The sequence below is a fragment of the Lentinula edodes genome (assembly GCF_021015755.1).
Source record: "Lentinula edodes strain Le(Bin) 0899 ss11 chromosome Unknown C8R40scaffold_37, whole genome shotgun sequence".
Taxonomy (NCBI): Eukaryota; Fungi; Basidiomycota; class Agaricomycetes; order Agaricales; family Omphalotaceae; genus Lentinula; species Lentinula edodes.
In genome coordinates this window covers 287,543-302,129 of record NW_025764343.1, presented here as the reverse complement: position 1 = coordinate 302,129, position 14,587 = coordinate 287,543, and the positions used below count along the sequence as shown (strand labels likewise).

Sequence of the window (14,587 nt, the reverse complement as noted above, 5' to 3'; positions counted from 1 at the left end):
GCCCGACGCGCCGCCCCATCTTCTTGCTTCGTTACTTTTACTTTCTTGAAGTTCTTCCATCCCAAACTCCTCGACCTCGTTTTGCTTGTGCAGGCTGTGACTCAAAGCTTGAGGCAGCTTTTTTTCTTGTCCTTATTAATCCCACGAACCGCCTGATCACCTTGACATAAAACAAAGATATAACTTCCACGTATCATGTTTACCGAAGAATTAAAGGCATTTCGGAGGCTTGGATTTCGCCATGTACGCTGCTGTTGGAATTCGTTACATGACCGCACTGATAATGCTATCACTAGGTCCTCTTACAAGTCTTGAACTTTGCTTCGGTTATCGCGTCTGGACTGATGATCTGGAAAGGGTTGGGCCTCATAACTAACACAGAGTCACCGATTGTTGTTGTATTGAGGTTCGTATTCACAATAAAATTACTTTCCTACTGAATGTGATTCCAGTGGATCTATGGAGCCAGCGTTTTATCGAGGCGACCTGCTCTTCTTGACAAACCCTCCGCATGAACGGTATCACACAGGAGACATCACTGTGTACAAAATCCCTGGAGCCGACATTCCAATTGTACACCGTGTCATGGAGACACATGACGTTTCCTCCCCAGTCAAGATATCCGGGTAAGGCCTACTTCCACGTCGTAATGCAAGTCCCTCCTGATGGCTTTCGTAGGTTGGATTTGAAAGTGCCTGGTGAACAACTGATACTCACGAAGGGAGACAACAACCATATCGACGACATAGAACTTTACCAAGGGTTAGATTGGCTGGAACGAAAACATATTGTTGGGAAGGTTCGAGGGTGAGTGTTGGAGCGAATCAACATCCTGTTTCTTCGTTCAATGCTCTCCATAGGTTCCTCCCTTACGTCGGATATGTCACTATTGCAATGGTAAGCCTACTGCCAACCTTATATTTTTATCTCAATTTTTACCTAATGTAGAACGACTTTCCTCAACTCAAATACGCACTACTGGGTATCTTGGGGTTGTTGGCATTGATACAGCGGGAATAGTGACCGGCATAATCCTCATAATTTATCAATAGACCTTGTGTCTTTTTTTTCGAGTTCTTCGAGTGAATAAATGAATACAATTTCGTCAGAGGTAGGTTATGGATACATTGCTGGAATGACTCGACAAAAATATTGTTACGTTTCCGCTTCCATGATCGCCTTCAAAACAGGAGCAGTAACTTTCCTAGTTGCATGAGGATTTTGCATATAGCACCGGACCCGTAGTTCGGGAACAGATATGGACCCCTGTGTTCCATGCGCAAACTTCTTGTGCTCCTTCAACTCCAATACTGAATCCGCCTCTAATCCGCTCCATAATCGTTCCGTCAACGCTTCAAAATCGAAGTCATCGGTAGGTGGGGTATCAGTACGAATGATCCATGCCATTTCACGTTTGCGTTTCCCTTTGGTTGCACCTCGATACGCAGTCAGCACCCCGAGTATGTGCAACCCTCTTTCCTTCATCCATGCTTCGCCTTCGGTCTCTAATTTCCCATCCACCGCCCAGTCTTCTAGTTTGACGGGTACGGTGGATAGCCCAGCTCGAATCTGAGGCTCAGCAGCGTGCCATGGAAGAACAAACTCGTACTCCTTGTAGTCTCTCCGAAGAAGGTCCCGCGGTCCGAGATGAGAAACGTCGTTTTTCTTTGTAGAAAGCTCATCCGACAAGGTTTGTATGAACTCTGGCTTAAAGACAGGGCCAGAGGGAGCTGCACCAGTAGTCTCGAGCATATTCACGGAAGACGCAAAAGTGGATCTTGGAAGCAAAAAATCTGCTGCTTTCCTGTCGACATCGACGGCTTTACCACCTGGTTTAAGACCATCTGTGTCGATAAGTATGGCAGAAAGCAGGAGTGTTGCCAATTCCGGAGGAATTTCAACAGTGAGGCTGCTTAGCAAGGTCACAATATGTGAGGCACAACTTCCAGATGAAGTGATGATTCGAGGCTCGGCACTATCAACATATAAGTTTTCGTCGGCGTGATGATCAACAATTGCAACGACGAGTGGTTGCCCTTCAGGTGTAAAAGCAGAGGAAAGACGATTATGATCCACTAGGGCGAATTTATGGGAAGGGAAGGGATGAAAGTTGATGACATCCGTGACGAAGAGCAATTGATCTTTGGGACGCGATACGCCCGCGAGGGCAAGCGCGTGCAGATTTTCCGCTCTTAAGTTCAAATCATCACAATCCATTCGTAAGAGAGATACCGACGGTTGATTCAAAGCCTTTGTTCTTAGCCAGGAAAAGGCAATGGAGCTAGCTATGGTATCAAGATCTGTCGAATAGCGTGAACACTCAGGCATCATCCCTCAAACGACTATTAGCTGAAATACCTCCTGCTTCATTTCCCATGACCACAGTCCATTCTTTGGCCTTACCGCTCCCGTTCCGGGCATCTTGAAGATACTGTTCTTTTGAAGAGGACAGAAAGTCGGCCAAAGTTGATGGACCTGATGCTAAGCCTATGGTATGGCGTTGAGGTTCAAACGTTTTTGGTATCCTCACAAAGGCGAAGAGCCTACACATACTGTTCAAAACGTTCATCATAAAGCAGCTGATACCGATTACCAGTAGAGGACGGTCAAGACAGGAAAAAGTAGAAGATATCGGCCCCAGTAGATGATGCGCATTCTTAGTGTCGTCCAGCTTATCTAATCATACTCTTTCCTTAACCCCCTCGTCATGTCAGCTTCATTCGGATCTGCCTTGCATTCCCTCGCGAATTATCGCGCACACAACACTAGAGCCTCACAGGAAGTCCTTGAGAAAGGCAAGCTACTACTAAACTCCAACGCAGCGTCAAAGTTGGGTGATGATGGTACCGCGTTTCCTGCTTTCGCAATAATGCGTTCAAGGAGTTGACTGGGCTGCCGGTAGCGTGGGCTTTCCTGGAGCAGCTGGCCTTGGCCGCAATAGATGTAGCCAAGTACGACGTTGCAGATGTACGTTGGCTTACTACCCATTTCTTGACTTTCCTCACGTTGACAAGATTCGATACTGCGTAGGAATGTATACGGCAATTAGCAGCTAAATTCCCTGAGTCGCCACGAGTTGATGTATTGACTGGTATTCGCATGGAAGCTACCCAGCCTCCAGAAACTGTACTCAAGTTTTACGAGGAGCTCCTTGAAGCAGACTCATCTAACGCTGTGATTCATGTTATGACTGCCAGTCTGCTCGCTCACTAACCCGTTTGTCTCCTCAGGCCATATATAAACGGCAAATATCAGTTCTAATAAGGACAGGAAAGGTTGAGCAAGCTGTTCTGAAACTCTCGGAATACCTCGATACCTTTTACTCCGATGTAGAGGGCTGGGTAGAGCTGGCAGAATTGTATAGTTCATGCAACCAGTGCGCTCCCTAAATCTCTTGACTTCTCTGTTTCTGATATTTCTCCTAGATACACGTTTGCAACCCAAGCGCTCTCTCATGCTTTGCTCTTAGCACCTCAAAATCCATTCTACGTCCTACAATTCGCAGAAACTGCTTACAGCGCGGATGACATTCCCCTTGCTGTAAAAATGTTCATGCTTGCGATAGATACTGTGGATAGGCACACTTCCGATGAGTCCATACCTACCGGTGTGAGCATCAGGGCTTGGTACGGGGTGAAACTAGTGCGTGTGTGTCATATCATCCATTATAGATCGTCTAACAATCTGTTTCGCAGTGTTGTCGTGTACTTTCCGAGAGGTCCTGTTCTTCGGCATCGGAGACGCCGCTACCCAAAAACCTGAATCTGTTGGACGAATTAGCCACCGACCGCGTTCTGACAGCCTACTCGGCAGGTGGAACAGACAACGCGACGGGTCGGGAGCTCGTATTTTCCTGGATGGGCCCATCAGATCGGTCTGGCAGTCGCCTTCATTTTGTTCACTGAGTACTGATTGAGTACATGTTTCTACTACACGTAGTTTTCGATGCATTTGGATTTACCGTACCATGTATATATATATTGTCGTATGGTGTATATGTAAGGAGACATTACAGAATAAACATTGCGCAGGAAGACGACAGATACGAATATGCAGTATAAATACGAGAGACAAGAGGAGACATTCGAGTTACATGCGAGATCTAGGATATACAAGGGTTATATGTCTCGAAAAGAGGGAAGAGATCCACCGTGAGCAGACACAAAAGTTCGTTATAGTCGATTCTGGCTCCCAGGACCAAATTGGATTTCCAGCCCTTCTTCTTTCCACACTCTCAAAATTTTCTTTTGCGATCGCTTCGTTCTCTGGAACTTATATGGAACCTGGATCGAGCGAAGCCGAACGATGCTGTGTACAGCCGGTCCACCAAAGTACTTCTCCACTGTCATCTTCTCTGGAATTTCCCAGCGAGACTGTACCATTTGTAGAAGAGCGATTTCCGCGCCAGGAGTGAAGGTACTTCGCCCAAGGTCGAGTTGTTCCAGGTGTTGAAGGATACATGGATTGTCCGCGTGCGTCTTTGGATCATATATCCAATCTTCCACGAAATTCGGGAGAAGCTTTTTACTCGTAATGCGAAGCTTGACGAGTTGTGGGGTGTGGATGAGGATGGTGTTCATGATTGGCGCAGTGAGGTCGGGGATATCCAGACAGAGCTCGGTAAGGATGCACATTGAACGATCAAGTAAGCCAATTATCGAATCACGAAGACGGTCCCTACCCGCTGCCTTCACGCGAAGAACTTCAAGGACAGGCAAGGTCAAGATATTCAGGATCGCGGTGGTGTTGAGTGCCTGAATTCTCTCTTGAATGGAAAACTCGCGCATATGGGGGGCGTGTACTTCCTTAGAATCCCAGCCTGGTTGTTGCCCATTCGCAGCGAGTGCGCACCAGTGCAAATTGGAAATCCATTGACAGCCTGATTCGGGTGGGATTGAGGAAGTGGGACCTTGGTATACTTTGAGTTGATCTAGAGGCATCATGAAGATAGAGCGGTCGTCGGAATGACGGTGTCGAATAGTATGCAGGCGCGGTGCATGTCGGAAGATGTGATGAACATTGGCCAAAGGAGGGGTCTTGGCTTGATGAGCGACATAGAGATGGAGAGACTCTAGCATAGAAAACGGCCCCAAATCATTGAACAGCGGTAATGATATGACGAGGGCGTGAAGAGATAAGGATTGCCATCGACCAATGGTAGTGAAGAGTATAGACAACAACGCGTTATCTTTCGCTCGCCCAATCCAGGTGCAATGTAGAGAGACCGAGAGGTTAGAGTTTCGACTTCTGGCAAGGTATAACTGCAGAAGCTGAACCTTTCCCGGAGACGGCTGCCGTGGACCTACTTCAAGATGTACACGACTCCATAAACGTGGTTCGTAAATGGCAGCAGCACGCCACGCGCTGCAGACTCTGGAAAGTGACCATGGATACTTTTCAGGACGCAGGATGTATGGACCTGTCTTCGGCGAGATGACTTCGGCTTCAAGTTCATTGACAAGCTGTAGGTCGGGTAGATACTTGAAAATCTCGTTGAGGACATCAAAAGGAAGGTACTGCGCAGGAGATTTTGAAGCAGGGAGGTGAGCACCATAGTAATAAATACTTGAAGAGCGTGATGAAGACATCTTTGTAGCCTGTATGGACTCGACAAGTTATGATTTACATACACGTGAAAGCTAAATTTCCTTTATAAGTTTCAGCTCGTCACGTGGTCGCGTGTTGGCTGCGTCATATTACACATAGTAAATTCAATGATGCTCAGTGAATCAGGCTGGTTTTGTAGGGGCCAACTCGAAAAACTTATTCTAAACTAGCTACAAAACTATGAACACAATTTCCGAGAATAACCGATACCATGACAAAGAGTAAGGAATTGAAAGTGGCGGCGTCGACGTACTACAACAGATACTATTACACGGCAGATTTACCATTACCACTGCGAACAGCTGCTTCCTTACGGTCCAATCTATGATAATAATGAGCACAACTAGCAGGTCCACAACGAGACAAACTCACACATTCCTAAACCGACCACTATCGATGAATAGAATATCGTAAAAGCAAGCGCCTGTGACACCTCCTAAGATCGGCGCCAGGATACCGCCCCACAACCAATATTGGCTGTTAAGTCGTGAGCACGACCATAGTGACAGGACTGACCCAAGCGTTTGACGTACTGTCTGAATGAATATACTGCACCACCATACCCAACGATCGACGTGAGCAGACGAGGACCAAGGTCGCGAGCAGGATTTACTGCGAAACCTAGCTTGACCGTTCAGAAATATACTGCAATCAGTGTGCAATGATAAATATTACCTGTCTCCATTCCCAAGCATAGAGCAATGCCCAGCAAGACGGTAAAAAGTATGAAGGGTATAGCTGCACTCGGGATAGCATTTCTTGGATCTGTTGCCGCGAAGACGATGAATACTAGAAGTGCTGTCCCCAGGAATTCAGAGAAGAAAGCAGACGCATTGGTCATATAATCGAGCTTGAAATGACAGTCAGCTGTAATCACATGCAACAATTCGAAAGGAATTTACAGGATAGGTACCGAAATTTCCAGCAGTTAGAAGGGTGCGGACACCAGAACCTCCTTCGAATATGTTGATCGCGTGGTAGTAATTGGCGTATATAAGTGCGGCTCCAATGAATCCACCTAGTAGCTGGGAGAAGATATATCCTGTGATGATTTAGCCAACCATTGACCGCGATGGAGGTATACAATACCTGGTACCATTCTCCAAGGAAATTTGCGAAATGTGGCAAGGGCGATGGTGACCTTTTATAAGGATTGTGACCGTTGGACTGTGAATTTAATGTCTCAACGTACCGCTGGATTAATATGACCCCCCGACCTGCTTGCACTAACCCACACACCGAGACTAATGCCTATCATTGAACAATGGTCAATAACAAGGCGATGAATGAGATTGGGCACTCTCACCAACGGCGAAACCAAATCCGACCGAGGTATAACCCTGCGTGTGGTATGCGGAGTCATTGAAATAGAAGTGGTTGAGAAGTTGAGACGACGTACGCCTTTTGAGGCTGCAGACACGTTTTGATTGTTCGAAAGCGAGACTTGACAATTCGCCCCAATCCCGAAAATCACTAATAACATCGTGCCAGAAAATTCAGCAACATAGGGCTGCACAAAATTTCTAAAGATCGGAAGCGGGCGAGGTTAGTTCGTTTATGGGAAGTTAGGACTGTAATACCCGTATCGCCCAAGCCTTGTGCTCCGCAAATTGTCTTCAATTACAGCGTCAGATTCGTACAGTTGATGGTGTTCAAGATGAGAAGAGGTAGGGCCGTCAGATTTATCCTGGTATGCTGCACTAGGCGGGTTCGTTGTTATTGAGGAATCCATTGGCGCCTCTGAGTGAGGGTAAGCAAGACATCTAGCAACCCTTTGCTGTACGGTATATATACTATGTCTTGCATAAAGTACACACAAGCCAAACTTTGAGACCGGTCTCACCAAGAGGGGTCCAACATGGTATTCTGATTGGTATCGGCGTTCGCCACACGTCATACTTCAGTATCGTAGAAGTTGGATAATTCCAGCTCGAAAAAATGACTACAGAGATATCTTCTGAGCTCCATTCATAGAATGAGAATTTGAATTTTATATTGAGGATGTTAGTTGAGGTAATGATGTCGTTCAATGTTGCCAAATAGTAGACTTTTCGGCGGTGATTTCCCAAACGGCAGCTGAACATAGTGGCCGGGATCAGTAATGAATTAACCATCCAACAACTTTCTGCCACCGAAGAATAAAGTGATAGCACAAGGACGGACCTGACCTAGGTCCATCGGAAGCTACAATGACTTCGTCTTGGTGTCGCCGGCAAGGAGATTACTCTTTACCATCGAATGCACCTGTAGATGAAACTACTAGATGAAACTTGCCGAGAGAAGTTCTAATTGATTAAGAATCAAGCTTGAAGCCAATGGAAGCATTGAAGTTTAAAAGTTACATCGTAAGACTGTGTATTTTTCCTTCGACTTCGTGGTCGGTTACCGGTTAGTCGGCGACCTGCAGGTTATATGAGGTCATATAAGTCGCTTTGACTTCGTGAGAATTAATAATTATCCCGGAAGAACAATTAATGACGTCAACGTTTTGAGCACCCACCCTTCTTTCCATTATGGACGCTTTACCTATTGACACATCTCATCCTGCCGTGCGAGACTATCTCTCGCTCATACGGCTTCAAGTCTTGACCCCGCTGTCTCTGTTGATCAACATTGCAACAGTTATCGTTTGTGCGGTCGTGGTTACACCTTCAATTAGTGAGTAAAATAATGTCAAGTTTGACCCGTTGTACTAACTTAGTCACAGGTGAAATCTCGAAACAATTTCCCACTTCGATATCACCAAAGCCTATCATAATCGCTACTTATGTTGCCGCTATTTACGCTGGCCAGCTCGGATACTGCGTCCTCATTGTTTTGGCACGGAAAGCAGAGACCAAAGTACGTTCTGCCGAGTGACAAGCTTTCATCGAATTGCTCAATTCTCTCCCAGCGGACTATCACGAAAGGCGTAGGTTTTTCTTTGGTCATTGCGAATTGGGTTATGGCCCTTTGGGCAATAGCTTGGGTAAACACTATGTTCATCTCCTCGAAGCGAGTAGACTAAAATTTTCAAGGTTTTCCAATGGTTTCTCGTATCTACTGTGTTACAAGGGATTCTACTTCTTACGCTCCTCTACTCCAACATCGTGCTTCTTATCTATCATCAACCTTCATCTGCTCGCCCTTTCGACACTATACTCATTCACGCCCCACTTCGATTCTTTCTCGTCCTTCAATTTGGCCTCATGTTTCCGCTTTCTCTCTTGTGAGTCGCCGCAAAAGTTTCTCGCAAAGCCTGACTTGACGTGAATATCAAAGCATAAATCTTGGTTTGACGTACACTCCTACCACCCCCGGTCCACCGAGGGATTACGCTGACCATCCCTGGCCCGGATTTGGTGTGGTTCTTGGGACAAATCTCCTGGGTCTTGTTGTTGTTATTCTCAGACGCGATATCGTTTGGTGTGTCTCCGCCACCTGGATATGCATCAGCATTTGGGTCTTGAGACCAAAACCCGGCCCAGTCTATGTAAAGCGCTTTCTCTTCTCTTTATACCATGCAGGAATTTACGCCATATCCAGATCGTCGCAATTTTATTCACTGTACTTCATCCCCTTGCTTTGGTCGGAGCATATATATACTCCCGCTTTTACAAGCGTCGTGGCGTAATCCTCCCTCCAGGGGATGAAGCATTATATGGTAGGACTGAGAGTGGCAGAGTGGTTGTTGGATCTCAATCAGGTCCAGATAGCGGACCAAGAGAGGTAGACGAAAATACTTGGGGTTAAAGAATATGTATGATAATGATCCTTGCATTGACCGCTACAGCTACAGTTTATCACGTACTTTTATCACGTACTCTTACAATCTTCATCAGAATCTACATCGTTGGAAAAAAATTTCGTGATGCTCTTCATATCCAGCCTGAGACCCAATCCGAGAGATTGTTCGAAGAAGTCTCCTTCGAAAGAATCAGCCCCCCAGTCCGACACCCCCAGATCATTATTACTGAGTAGTTTGAACTTCTTCACCTCAACGTCGTCACCGCCTTCGTTGGCCGTGTACCGGTCGCCTTCTTCTTTACTGAGGTGCTCGTATTTCCTTTTCTTTGCTCTTTCCGCATTCTTCTCCATCCTATCCATAAGTCCCGGTACGTTATCCCAATACTCCTGTAACTGTTCCTGCTCTTCTTCTGTTCGTTGTAACATATCCCACTCTTCATTCGTCAAAAGTTCATCATCAGGGATGGCTTCCTCATCTGCAGCACCAAGAGTAGCGATTTGCAGCGACATCCGTGTGGCCTTCTCGTGAATTGTAGCACGAATGACGGAAATGGGCTCGTTACTTGATAGCAAATAGTTCATGTAATCGCAAGGTTTGGGGTCGGTAGGAAATTGATCAACAGTGGAGTTGAGGGCTTGATAAAAATCTTTGGAGCTAACGTTTGACTTGGCGGAAACTATCTTGGATTTGGAAGAGGATGAGCGTGCGTTTTCCCAAGAGCTAGATTTAAGCGGGAAGTCCGGAGAAGCAGAAGGTGTCTGTATTTGATGAACAGGAGACCAATTGGGGCGAGGACATTTTGTAGGAGCAGTCACCCCCTTGGGAAGGTGATCGAAAGGGTGCAGAAGGAACGTAGCGCCATCCAATACGCAAGCATCGACCTTTTTACTTTTGGGTTTGAGGATAGGTAGATTTTCTCCGCCGATGTCAAGTCGAAGATCTTCAACTGCAGACTCCTCTCCGCTATCAGCGTCGTCGTCTATAGACAATCGTAGTAGCTGTTGGCCTGGAATGGCACGTTGTTCGAGTCTCCAAATTTGATCTATCTCGCGTAGAGCGTCCTTGAGACCTCTAGCACACACATTACGTAGCGTAGAATCCGCTCGGCCAGTGGCATTCTTCTTATACTGCTCTACCCAATTCAGGTCCTTCATCCATTTCAACACCTCCTGGCGCATGCTTCTGTATGGTCGGGCCAAGGTTCCGGCCGAGAGATGGCACACTTGACTGAAACATTTATAGAGATCCTTGATTTCGAAGAGCGATTTTCCGAGTTCGCCTTCAAGACAGATAACAAACGCAGAAACTGCACAGGAGGACGGGGAAGATTGAATGAAATTTGACTTTGATGTCATAGCAAAGGTTTCGAGAAATGCATAAGAGAGGTCAGCCACAGCCTGCAGAGATAAACGTTTGAGTTGAGAGTACAATTTCACGTTGAGTATAGTTTCTTCAGGTAGTCGTTTGAGTTCTTGAAACAGGTGTGAGAGTAAGTTGGGAATGTGATGCGAAGGCGTAGTTGACGGGAATTTGAGGTCAATAGATGCCAGAAGCGTGGCGAGGGTTCGCTGAAGATACACATATTTCTGACCTAGCAGTAGAGCGATTTCTTTGAGACGATCAGGTTTGTTGCTTTCACGTAGGGCGAGCGCGAGACAGGCACCAGAGACTGCCTTAGCTTGTCCGCCCCAACGAAATTTAGTACTCTCATTTTTCATACCCTGGTCAAATAGCAGACAGACACGAGCATCAAGATTCGGGGTTGACATTTGGACACATAACGAGCCAATGAATTTATGCATTTCGGTCTGGATGTCTATGTGTCATTGTCAGGATAGCTTTTGAGTGGTGGCAGCGTACCGTATAACGTTTCGCCTTATGCTCGCTCAGCTCCCCGTCGAGGATGTGTCGGGTTGGTCCATGCTTGGATCGAATCGCGGTCTGCTTGCTATTTTGGCCCACCACCTGGGTACCCGCGAAATCTGTACTTGCAAGCCCGACTAATGCGTCTTCAATCGCGTTACCACAAGAAGTGCAGACGCTGAGACAGGGATCTGTATCCCAGGTTACTTGAGGATCGTCGCAGCAGAACATGGTGATGGTTTGTTCAAGGAAGGAAGAAAGAAGAATTCAGGCATCATGATAATTTGGGCATGATCTTTCACGTGTTTATACAAGACAGACTATATGTACAAAGTAAAATACAGATAAGTGGTTATAGATCCAGCTTAATCTACTACTTCAAAATACCTACTCCATCTTCCAAGCCCAGCTGGGGCCTGTACAGAGATCAGTGGTGCTCATGAAATGTACAAGATTTTGGACAAACCAATTGGGTCACCTCTTTCATGATTTGCACCTGTCCACATCCCTACTATTCCCATTGCGGATCCTATATCTCCAACTTGTACACCTTCCATCACCCATTCGTCTCTTTCCGGAGTAGACACCTCGCTGGATATCTGTCATAGATGTGTTGAGATTTTGTTCTGTACTTAGAGTAGAAAACAACACACTAAATTCCACCGGATCGCACGGTCCCCAATCATTCTGACAGTGCCTCGCGCACGGCGTGCAACACTTTCGTTTACGTCGGAGCCTCGGAACTCGCCTACAACATGGATTATTGGAAGGGCGTATACGAGGGGATCGTATGTGCTTGCCGGAGAAGCAGGGTCATTTGCCTTTTCCTTTCCTTTCTCTTTGGATTTCGTAGAAATCTTCGACGGTGGATATGACCCAGATGATGCGGGTAAGGCCAACGGTACAGGAACACGAGAAAACCCAACTACTCGGAGCGTCATAGGAAAGACGCGACAAGTCTCTTCGATTTCATGGTGGTAATTTGCGGCTCGCGGATATGACGTTTGAAGCTTATGGACGTTCAGTTGTAGTTCCAAGGGGGAGCATTAAGGGATAGCATACATTGTGAACTGTCGTATTGATCATTAGTCATAATAAAAGAAATAAAAAAAAGGGCATACACAACAAGTCTCGATAATCCATCCAACAAACTGCACGCCTATGAAAAAAAAATCAATAATTGCGTCATGAAGACCTTGTCTCTAAGAAAGGGCGTACATCCATCTTCCCTCAGCACCAGCCCAATCCCATCCATCAACAAATTCGACATCTTTGTCTTTTTTCCAAGGTGTTGACATTTCCTGCTCCTGCTCCTGCTCTTCGGCTTTGATTCCCGTCCAGCCTTCTTTGGCGCCTCGACATGTCCAAAAAGCAGGAGCGCTGCCCATCCTGAGAGCCTCAAACCCGCTTCTAGAATCATTTTCAGCGTTACAGCCACCGGTCTCAGCCTTACTATCGTTTTCATCTTCATCTTCTTCGTCTCCATCGCCGTCATTATTCGATTCCGGAGGCAACGGTACACCCATTCGTAGTAGAATTTCCCTCGTTGCTTCGACTGCAGCCGTGGTAGTAAACCATGGCCACATTGGAATATTGCTTCCGTATCGCTCACGCAGATTCTCAGTGATGACTAGACGCGCAGCAGAAAGAAAAGCCCAATCAGGATACACGAGATCAGGTCTTGAAGGAAATATTTGGGGTGATCCGGAGGTGGGAGCGAAGAAATTCCCATCGTTTCCGTCATCGTCGAAAAAGGATATTTCTGACGTGGCATCTTGTTCAAATTCAGATTCACTGTGTTCTTCTGTGTCTGATTCACTATGATATTGGTTGACACCCGGGACATAGTCCGGGTCGGCATCTTCATCTTCGTCCAAAAATTGGAGGTCATGCTCGTCAAAATTGGCTAATATTGCCCGGATGGAAGACATGTCGACTGAAAAAAATGAACGATATCAGTCAGATTCCATAGAGTACAGAGAAAGGTGTATAATCTCACCTTGAACCAGATTATCGTTGTGGTCTTGTGTAGAGGACTCGAACGTTCTCCTGTGCCGATGGTTCGGTCCCTCGACTGGCAGCATCGCAGTCGAATTCTCTGGCTCCTCCTGTTCTTTCCCATCAACGTTTTTGAACGAACTACTTATGCCTGATACAAGGTGATCATCATCATCATTATCGGGTGGTGGAGGTGGAGATTGAGCTCGTAGGAATGGGCCCCAACATCGGTCCGCCGAGAGGTAAGGCAAATTGTATACTCGGTGTCTGGCAACAGTACGCGCCAAAGCACGTTGTTTCGCTTCCGTTGCAGTTGACTCTTCAATCTCTCGCGTTCGGCTTCGGAGATTATATCTTTCTTCTTCATCCGCATGCCCCGAGGTTGAAACGGCATCAAGGCCAATGAGGAAGAAAAGCTTGTAGAATGCCCGACCTGCAGAAGAATGTTCCCAACCGGGATGCATGATATTTCGTTCAGGGATTGATAAAACATGATCTGATTTTCTAAAAGTCAAACGGCGGACCAGCGCTGGCGGGATGCCCTGAGATAACACTCGCTTCAACCAAGCAATACTAGCGGAATCGCGGGTGGGAGGACTTTCTATAAGGTCCGGGAGCTGTGGGGGTAAAGATATTGCAGTAGACGACAACGCATTAAGACTGGAAGCAAGTGTACGTGGCTACCGATTTCGATATCTCAACCATACAAAGGATTCACGAAAGGAATACTCACATCCACTGTTGTACCTCGAACCAGTTTTCCAGCGCGAATTCGAAGCTGGTATTCATTCATCCACTCATAGTTTCTTCCCTCAGCAGGATCCGAGGCAGTTGGTCGTCTAAGTATATTTAACCTTGGCCTAGGGTCATCAAAGGTCGTAAGGTAAATCTCTCTCCAAAGGTGGCTGTCGGTGTCCCCATAGACAAGGTCAAAATACATTCGGCATGTCTGAGAAAAGGACGCTATTGCTTCTGGTAGGCCATAGAAGGCACATTCGACTAGAATTTGCTCGGTGACTTCTAGGGGAAGGGAAAAGATATTTGTGTGGGACGAGTACGCAATGTAATTCGGAGAAGACATCGCATGCTGACCTATGCTGACGAAATCAACCCCCGCATTAATATTAATGATAATCGAAATCGATAACAAATGATGACTTGTACTTGTGAAATGTAGCGATGTTTATCTTTTTCTTCCCTCGTGAATTTTGGCCTGCGAGATTATGTTTTCAGGTGCTTTCCCTCGTGCAAAGCCATCGCAAACTCACTTGTTGCAGCCAGGCCGGAGCTTTCGACTAAACCTCCGCGTATCTCTGCGTATTGCGTACGACTCTACGTGCAAGAACGGCTTCAAAACTCAATTAAAATGGCTTCTTCCTCTGATATCGTTTC

General features: G+C 46.4%; 9 protein-coding genes across 9 annotated transcripts; 3 read left to right on the top strand and 6 right to left on the bottom strand.

Annotated features, from left to right (window-relative positions):
• Positions 1-4: 4 nt before the first annotated feature.
• Positions 5-1,060, top strand: C8R40DRAFT_1256836 (uncharacterized protein). The gene is made up of 6 exons (XM_046233780.1): positions 5-243; positions 297-406; positions 453-626; positions 679-807; positions 861-897; positions 949-1,060. The coding sequence occupies exons 1-6, from the start codon at positions 196-198 to the stop codon at positions 1,018-1,020; spliced, it is 570 nt and encodes a 189-aa protein (XP_046082575.1). The 5' UTR covers positions 5-195; the 3' UTR covers positions 1,021-1,060.
• On the bottom strand, positions 1,061-2,663 carry C8R40DRAFT_1122052 (uncharacterized protein). The gene is made up of 2 exons (XM_046228846.1): positions 2,594-2,663; positions 1,061-2,543 (listed from the first exon to the last, which is right to left on the bottom strand). The coding sequence occupies exon 2, from the start codon at positions 2,329-2,331 to the stop codon at positions 1,156-1,158; it is 1,176 nt and encodes a 391-aa protein (XP_046082573.1). The 5' UTR covers positions 2,332-2,543; positions 2,594-2,663; the 3' UTR covers positions 1,061-1,155.
• C8R40DRAFT_1152736 (uncharacterized protein) lies at positions 2,359-2,663 on the bottom strand (the record flags this gene model as incomplete). Its single annotated transcript, XM_046229569.1, has 2 exons — positions 2,594-2,663; positions 2,359-2,543 (listed from the first exon to the last, which is right to left on the bottom strand). Coding segments are annotated over exons 1-2 (246 nt in total), but the record flags the coding sequence as incomplete, so codon positions are not given.
• On the top strand, positions 2,664-4,049 carry C8R40DRAFT_1122048 (uncharacterized protein). Its single transcript, XM_046228845.1, has 6 exons — positions 2,664-2,843; positions 2,903-2,967; positions 3,031-3,174; positions 3,231-3,376; positions 3,426-3,642; positions 3,696-4,049. Exons 1-6 carry the CDS (start codon positions 2,708-2,710, stop codon positions 3,903-3,905), a joined length of 918 nt encoding a protein of 305 aa, XP_046082572.1. The 5' UTR covers positions 2,664-2,707; the 3' UTR covers positions 3,906-4,049.
• A 97-nt stretch (positions 4,050-4,146) lies between these two features.
• C8R40DRAFT_1267505 (uncharacterized protein) lies at positions 4,147-5,599 on the bottom strand. Its single transcript, XM_046233964.1, has one exon. It carries the CDS (start codon positions 5,586-5,588, stop codon positions 4,173-4,175), a length of 1,416 nt encoding a protein of 471 aa, XP_046082571.1. The 5' UTR covers positions 5,589-5,599; the 3' UTR covers positions 4,147-4,172.
• Positions 5,600-5,749: 150 nt separating this feature from the next.
• On the bottom strand, positions 5,750-7,430 carry C8R40DRAFT_557311 (aquaporin-like protein). The gene is made up of 10 exons (XM_046235450.1): positions 7,188-7,430; positions 7,007-7,130; positions 6,914-6,947; positions 6,800-6,858; positions 6,697-6,748; positions 6,510-6,649; positions 6,283-6,457; positions 6,141-6,228; positions 5,980-6,084; positions 5,750-5,929 (listed from the first exon to the last, which is right to left on the bottom strand). The coding sequence occupies exons 1-10, from the start codon at positions 7,337-7,339 to the stop codon at positions 5,875-5,877; spliced, it is 984 nt and encodes a 327-aa protein (XP_046082570.1). The 5' UTR covers positions 7,340-7,430; the 3' UTR covers positions 5,750-5,874.
• A 668-nt stretch (positions 7,431-8,098) lies between these two features.
• Positions 8,099-9,443, top strand: C8R40DRAFT_1122043 (uncharacterized protein). The gene is made up of 6 exons (XM_046228844.1): positions 8,099-8,265; positions 8,315-8,448; positions 8,501-8,575; positions 8,625-8,815; positions 8,869-9,079; positions 9,133-9,443. The coding sequence occupies exons 1-6, from the start codon at positions 8,121-8,123 to the stop codon at positions 9,337-9,339; spliced, it is 963 nt and encodes a 320-aa protein (XP_046082569.1). The 5' UTR covers positions 8,099-8,120; the 3' UTR covers positions 9,340-9,443.
• Positions 9,444-10,362: 919 nt separating this feature from the next.
• C8R40DRAFT_1207550 (uncharacterized protein) lies at positions 10,363-11,461 on the bottom strand (the record flags this gene model as incomplete). The annotated part of the gene is made up of 2 exons (XM_046233170.1): positions 11,195-11,461; positions 10,363-11,142 (listed from the first exon to the last, which is right to left on the bottom strand). Coding segments are annotated over exons 1-2 (1,014 nt in total), but the record flags the coding sequence as incomplete, so codon positions are not given.
• Positions 11,462-12,021: 560 nt separating this feature from the next.
• On the bottom strand, positions 12,022-14,338 carry C8R40DRAFT_557272 (uncharacterized protein). Its single transcript, XM_046235449.1, has 5 exons — positions 13,929-14,338; positions 13,197-13,875; positions 12,416-13,133; positions 12,319-12,356; positions 12,022-12,267 (listed from the first exon to the last, which is right to left on the bottom strand). The coding sequence occupies exons 1-5, from the start codon at positions 14,274-14,276 to the stop codon at positions 12,209-12,211; spliced, it is 1,842 nt and encodes a 613-aa protein (XP_046082567.1). The 5' UTR covers positions 14,277-14,338; the 3' UTR covers positions 12,022-12,208.
• Positions 14,339-14,587: the final 249 nt, after the last annotated feature.

What these genes read in the sequence shown, in the direction of transcription:
- C8R40DRAFT_1122043 (XM_046228844.1), top strand. Translation starts at nt 8,121, where the DNA reads ATGGACGCTTTACCTATTGACACATCTCATCCTGCCGTGCGAGACTAT. An exon ending in CACGGAAAGCAGAGACCAAA is followed by an intron (nt 8,449 to 8,500) that starts GTACGTTCTGCC and finishes ATTCTCTCCCAG; the next exon opens with CGGACTATCACGAAAGGCGT. An exon ending in CAAAACCCGGCCCAGTCTAT is followed by an intron (nt 9,080 to 9,132) that starts GTAAAGCGCTTT and finishes CGCCATATCCAG; the next exon opens with ATCGTCGCAATTTTATTCAC.
- C8R40DRAFT_557311 (XM_046235450.1), bottom strand. Translation starts at nt 7,339, where the DNA reads ATGGATTCCTCAATAACAACGAACCCGCCTAGTGCAGCATACCAGGAT. An exon ending in CGGATTTGGTTTCGCCGTTG is followed by an intron (nt 6,859 to 6,913) that starts GTGAGAGTGCCC and finishes GTTCAATGATAG; the next exon opens with GCATTAGTCTCGGTGTGTGG. An exon ending in ATGCTTGGGAATGGAGACAG is followed by an intron (nt 6,229 to 6,282) that starts GTAATATTTATC and finishes CGGTCAAGCTAG; the next exon opens with GTTTCGCAGTAAATCCTGCT.
- C8R40DRAFT_1122052 (XM_046228846.1), bottom strand. Translation starts at nt 2,331, where the DNA reads ATGATGCCTGAGTGTTCACGCTATTCGACAGATCTTGATACCATAGCT.
- C8R40DRAFT_1267505 (XM_046233964.1), bottom strand. Translation starts at nt 5,588, where the DNA reads ATGTCTTCATCACGCTCTTCAAGTATTTATTACTATGGTGCTCACCTC.
- C8R40DRAFT_557272 (XM_046235449.1), bottom strand. Translation starts at nt 14,276, where the DNA reads ATGTCTTCTCCGAATTACATTGCGTACTCGTCCCACACAAATATCTTT. An exon ending in TTCGAGGTACAACAGTGGAT is followed by an intron (nt 13,876 to 13,928) that starts GTGAGTATTCCT and finishes CGAAATCGGTAG; the next exon opens with CCACGTACACTTGCTTCCAG. An exon ending in GGTGCTGAGGGAAGATGGAT is followed by an intron (nt 12,357 to 12,415) that starts GTACGCCCTTTC and finishes TTTTTTTCATAG; the next exon opens with GCGTGCAGTTTGTTGGATGG.
- C8R40DRAFT_1122048 (XM_046228845.1), top strand. Translation starts at nt 2,708, where the DNA reads ATGTCAGCTTCATTCGGATCTGCCTTGCATTCCCTCGCGAATTATCGC. An exon ending in GTCAAAGTTGGGTGATGATG is followed by an intron (nt 2,844 to 2,902) that starts GTACCGCGTTTC and finishes GGCTGCCGGTAG; the next exon opens with CGTGGGCTTTCCTGGAGCAG. An exon ending in CCAAGTACGACGTTGCAGAT is followed by an intron (nt 2,968 to 3,030) that starts GTACGTTGGCTT and finishes GATACTGCGTAG; the next exon opens with GAATGTATACGGCAATTAGC.
- C8R40DRAFT_1256836 (XM_046233780.1), top strand. Translation starts at nt 196, where the DNA reads ATGTTTACCGAAGAATTAAAGGCATTTCGGAGGCTTGGATTTCGCCAT. An exon ending in GGAGGCTTGGATTTCGCCAT is followed by an intron (nt 244 to 296) that starts GTACGCTGCTGT and finishes TGCTATCACTAG; the next exon opens with GTCCTCTTACAAGTCTTGAA. An exon ending in ATTGTTGGGAAGGTTCGAGG is followed by an intron (nt 808 to 860) that starts GTGAGTGTTGGA and finishes TGCTCTCCATAG; the next exon opens with GTTCCTCCCTTACGTCGGAT.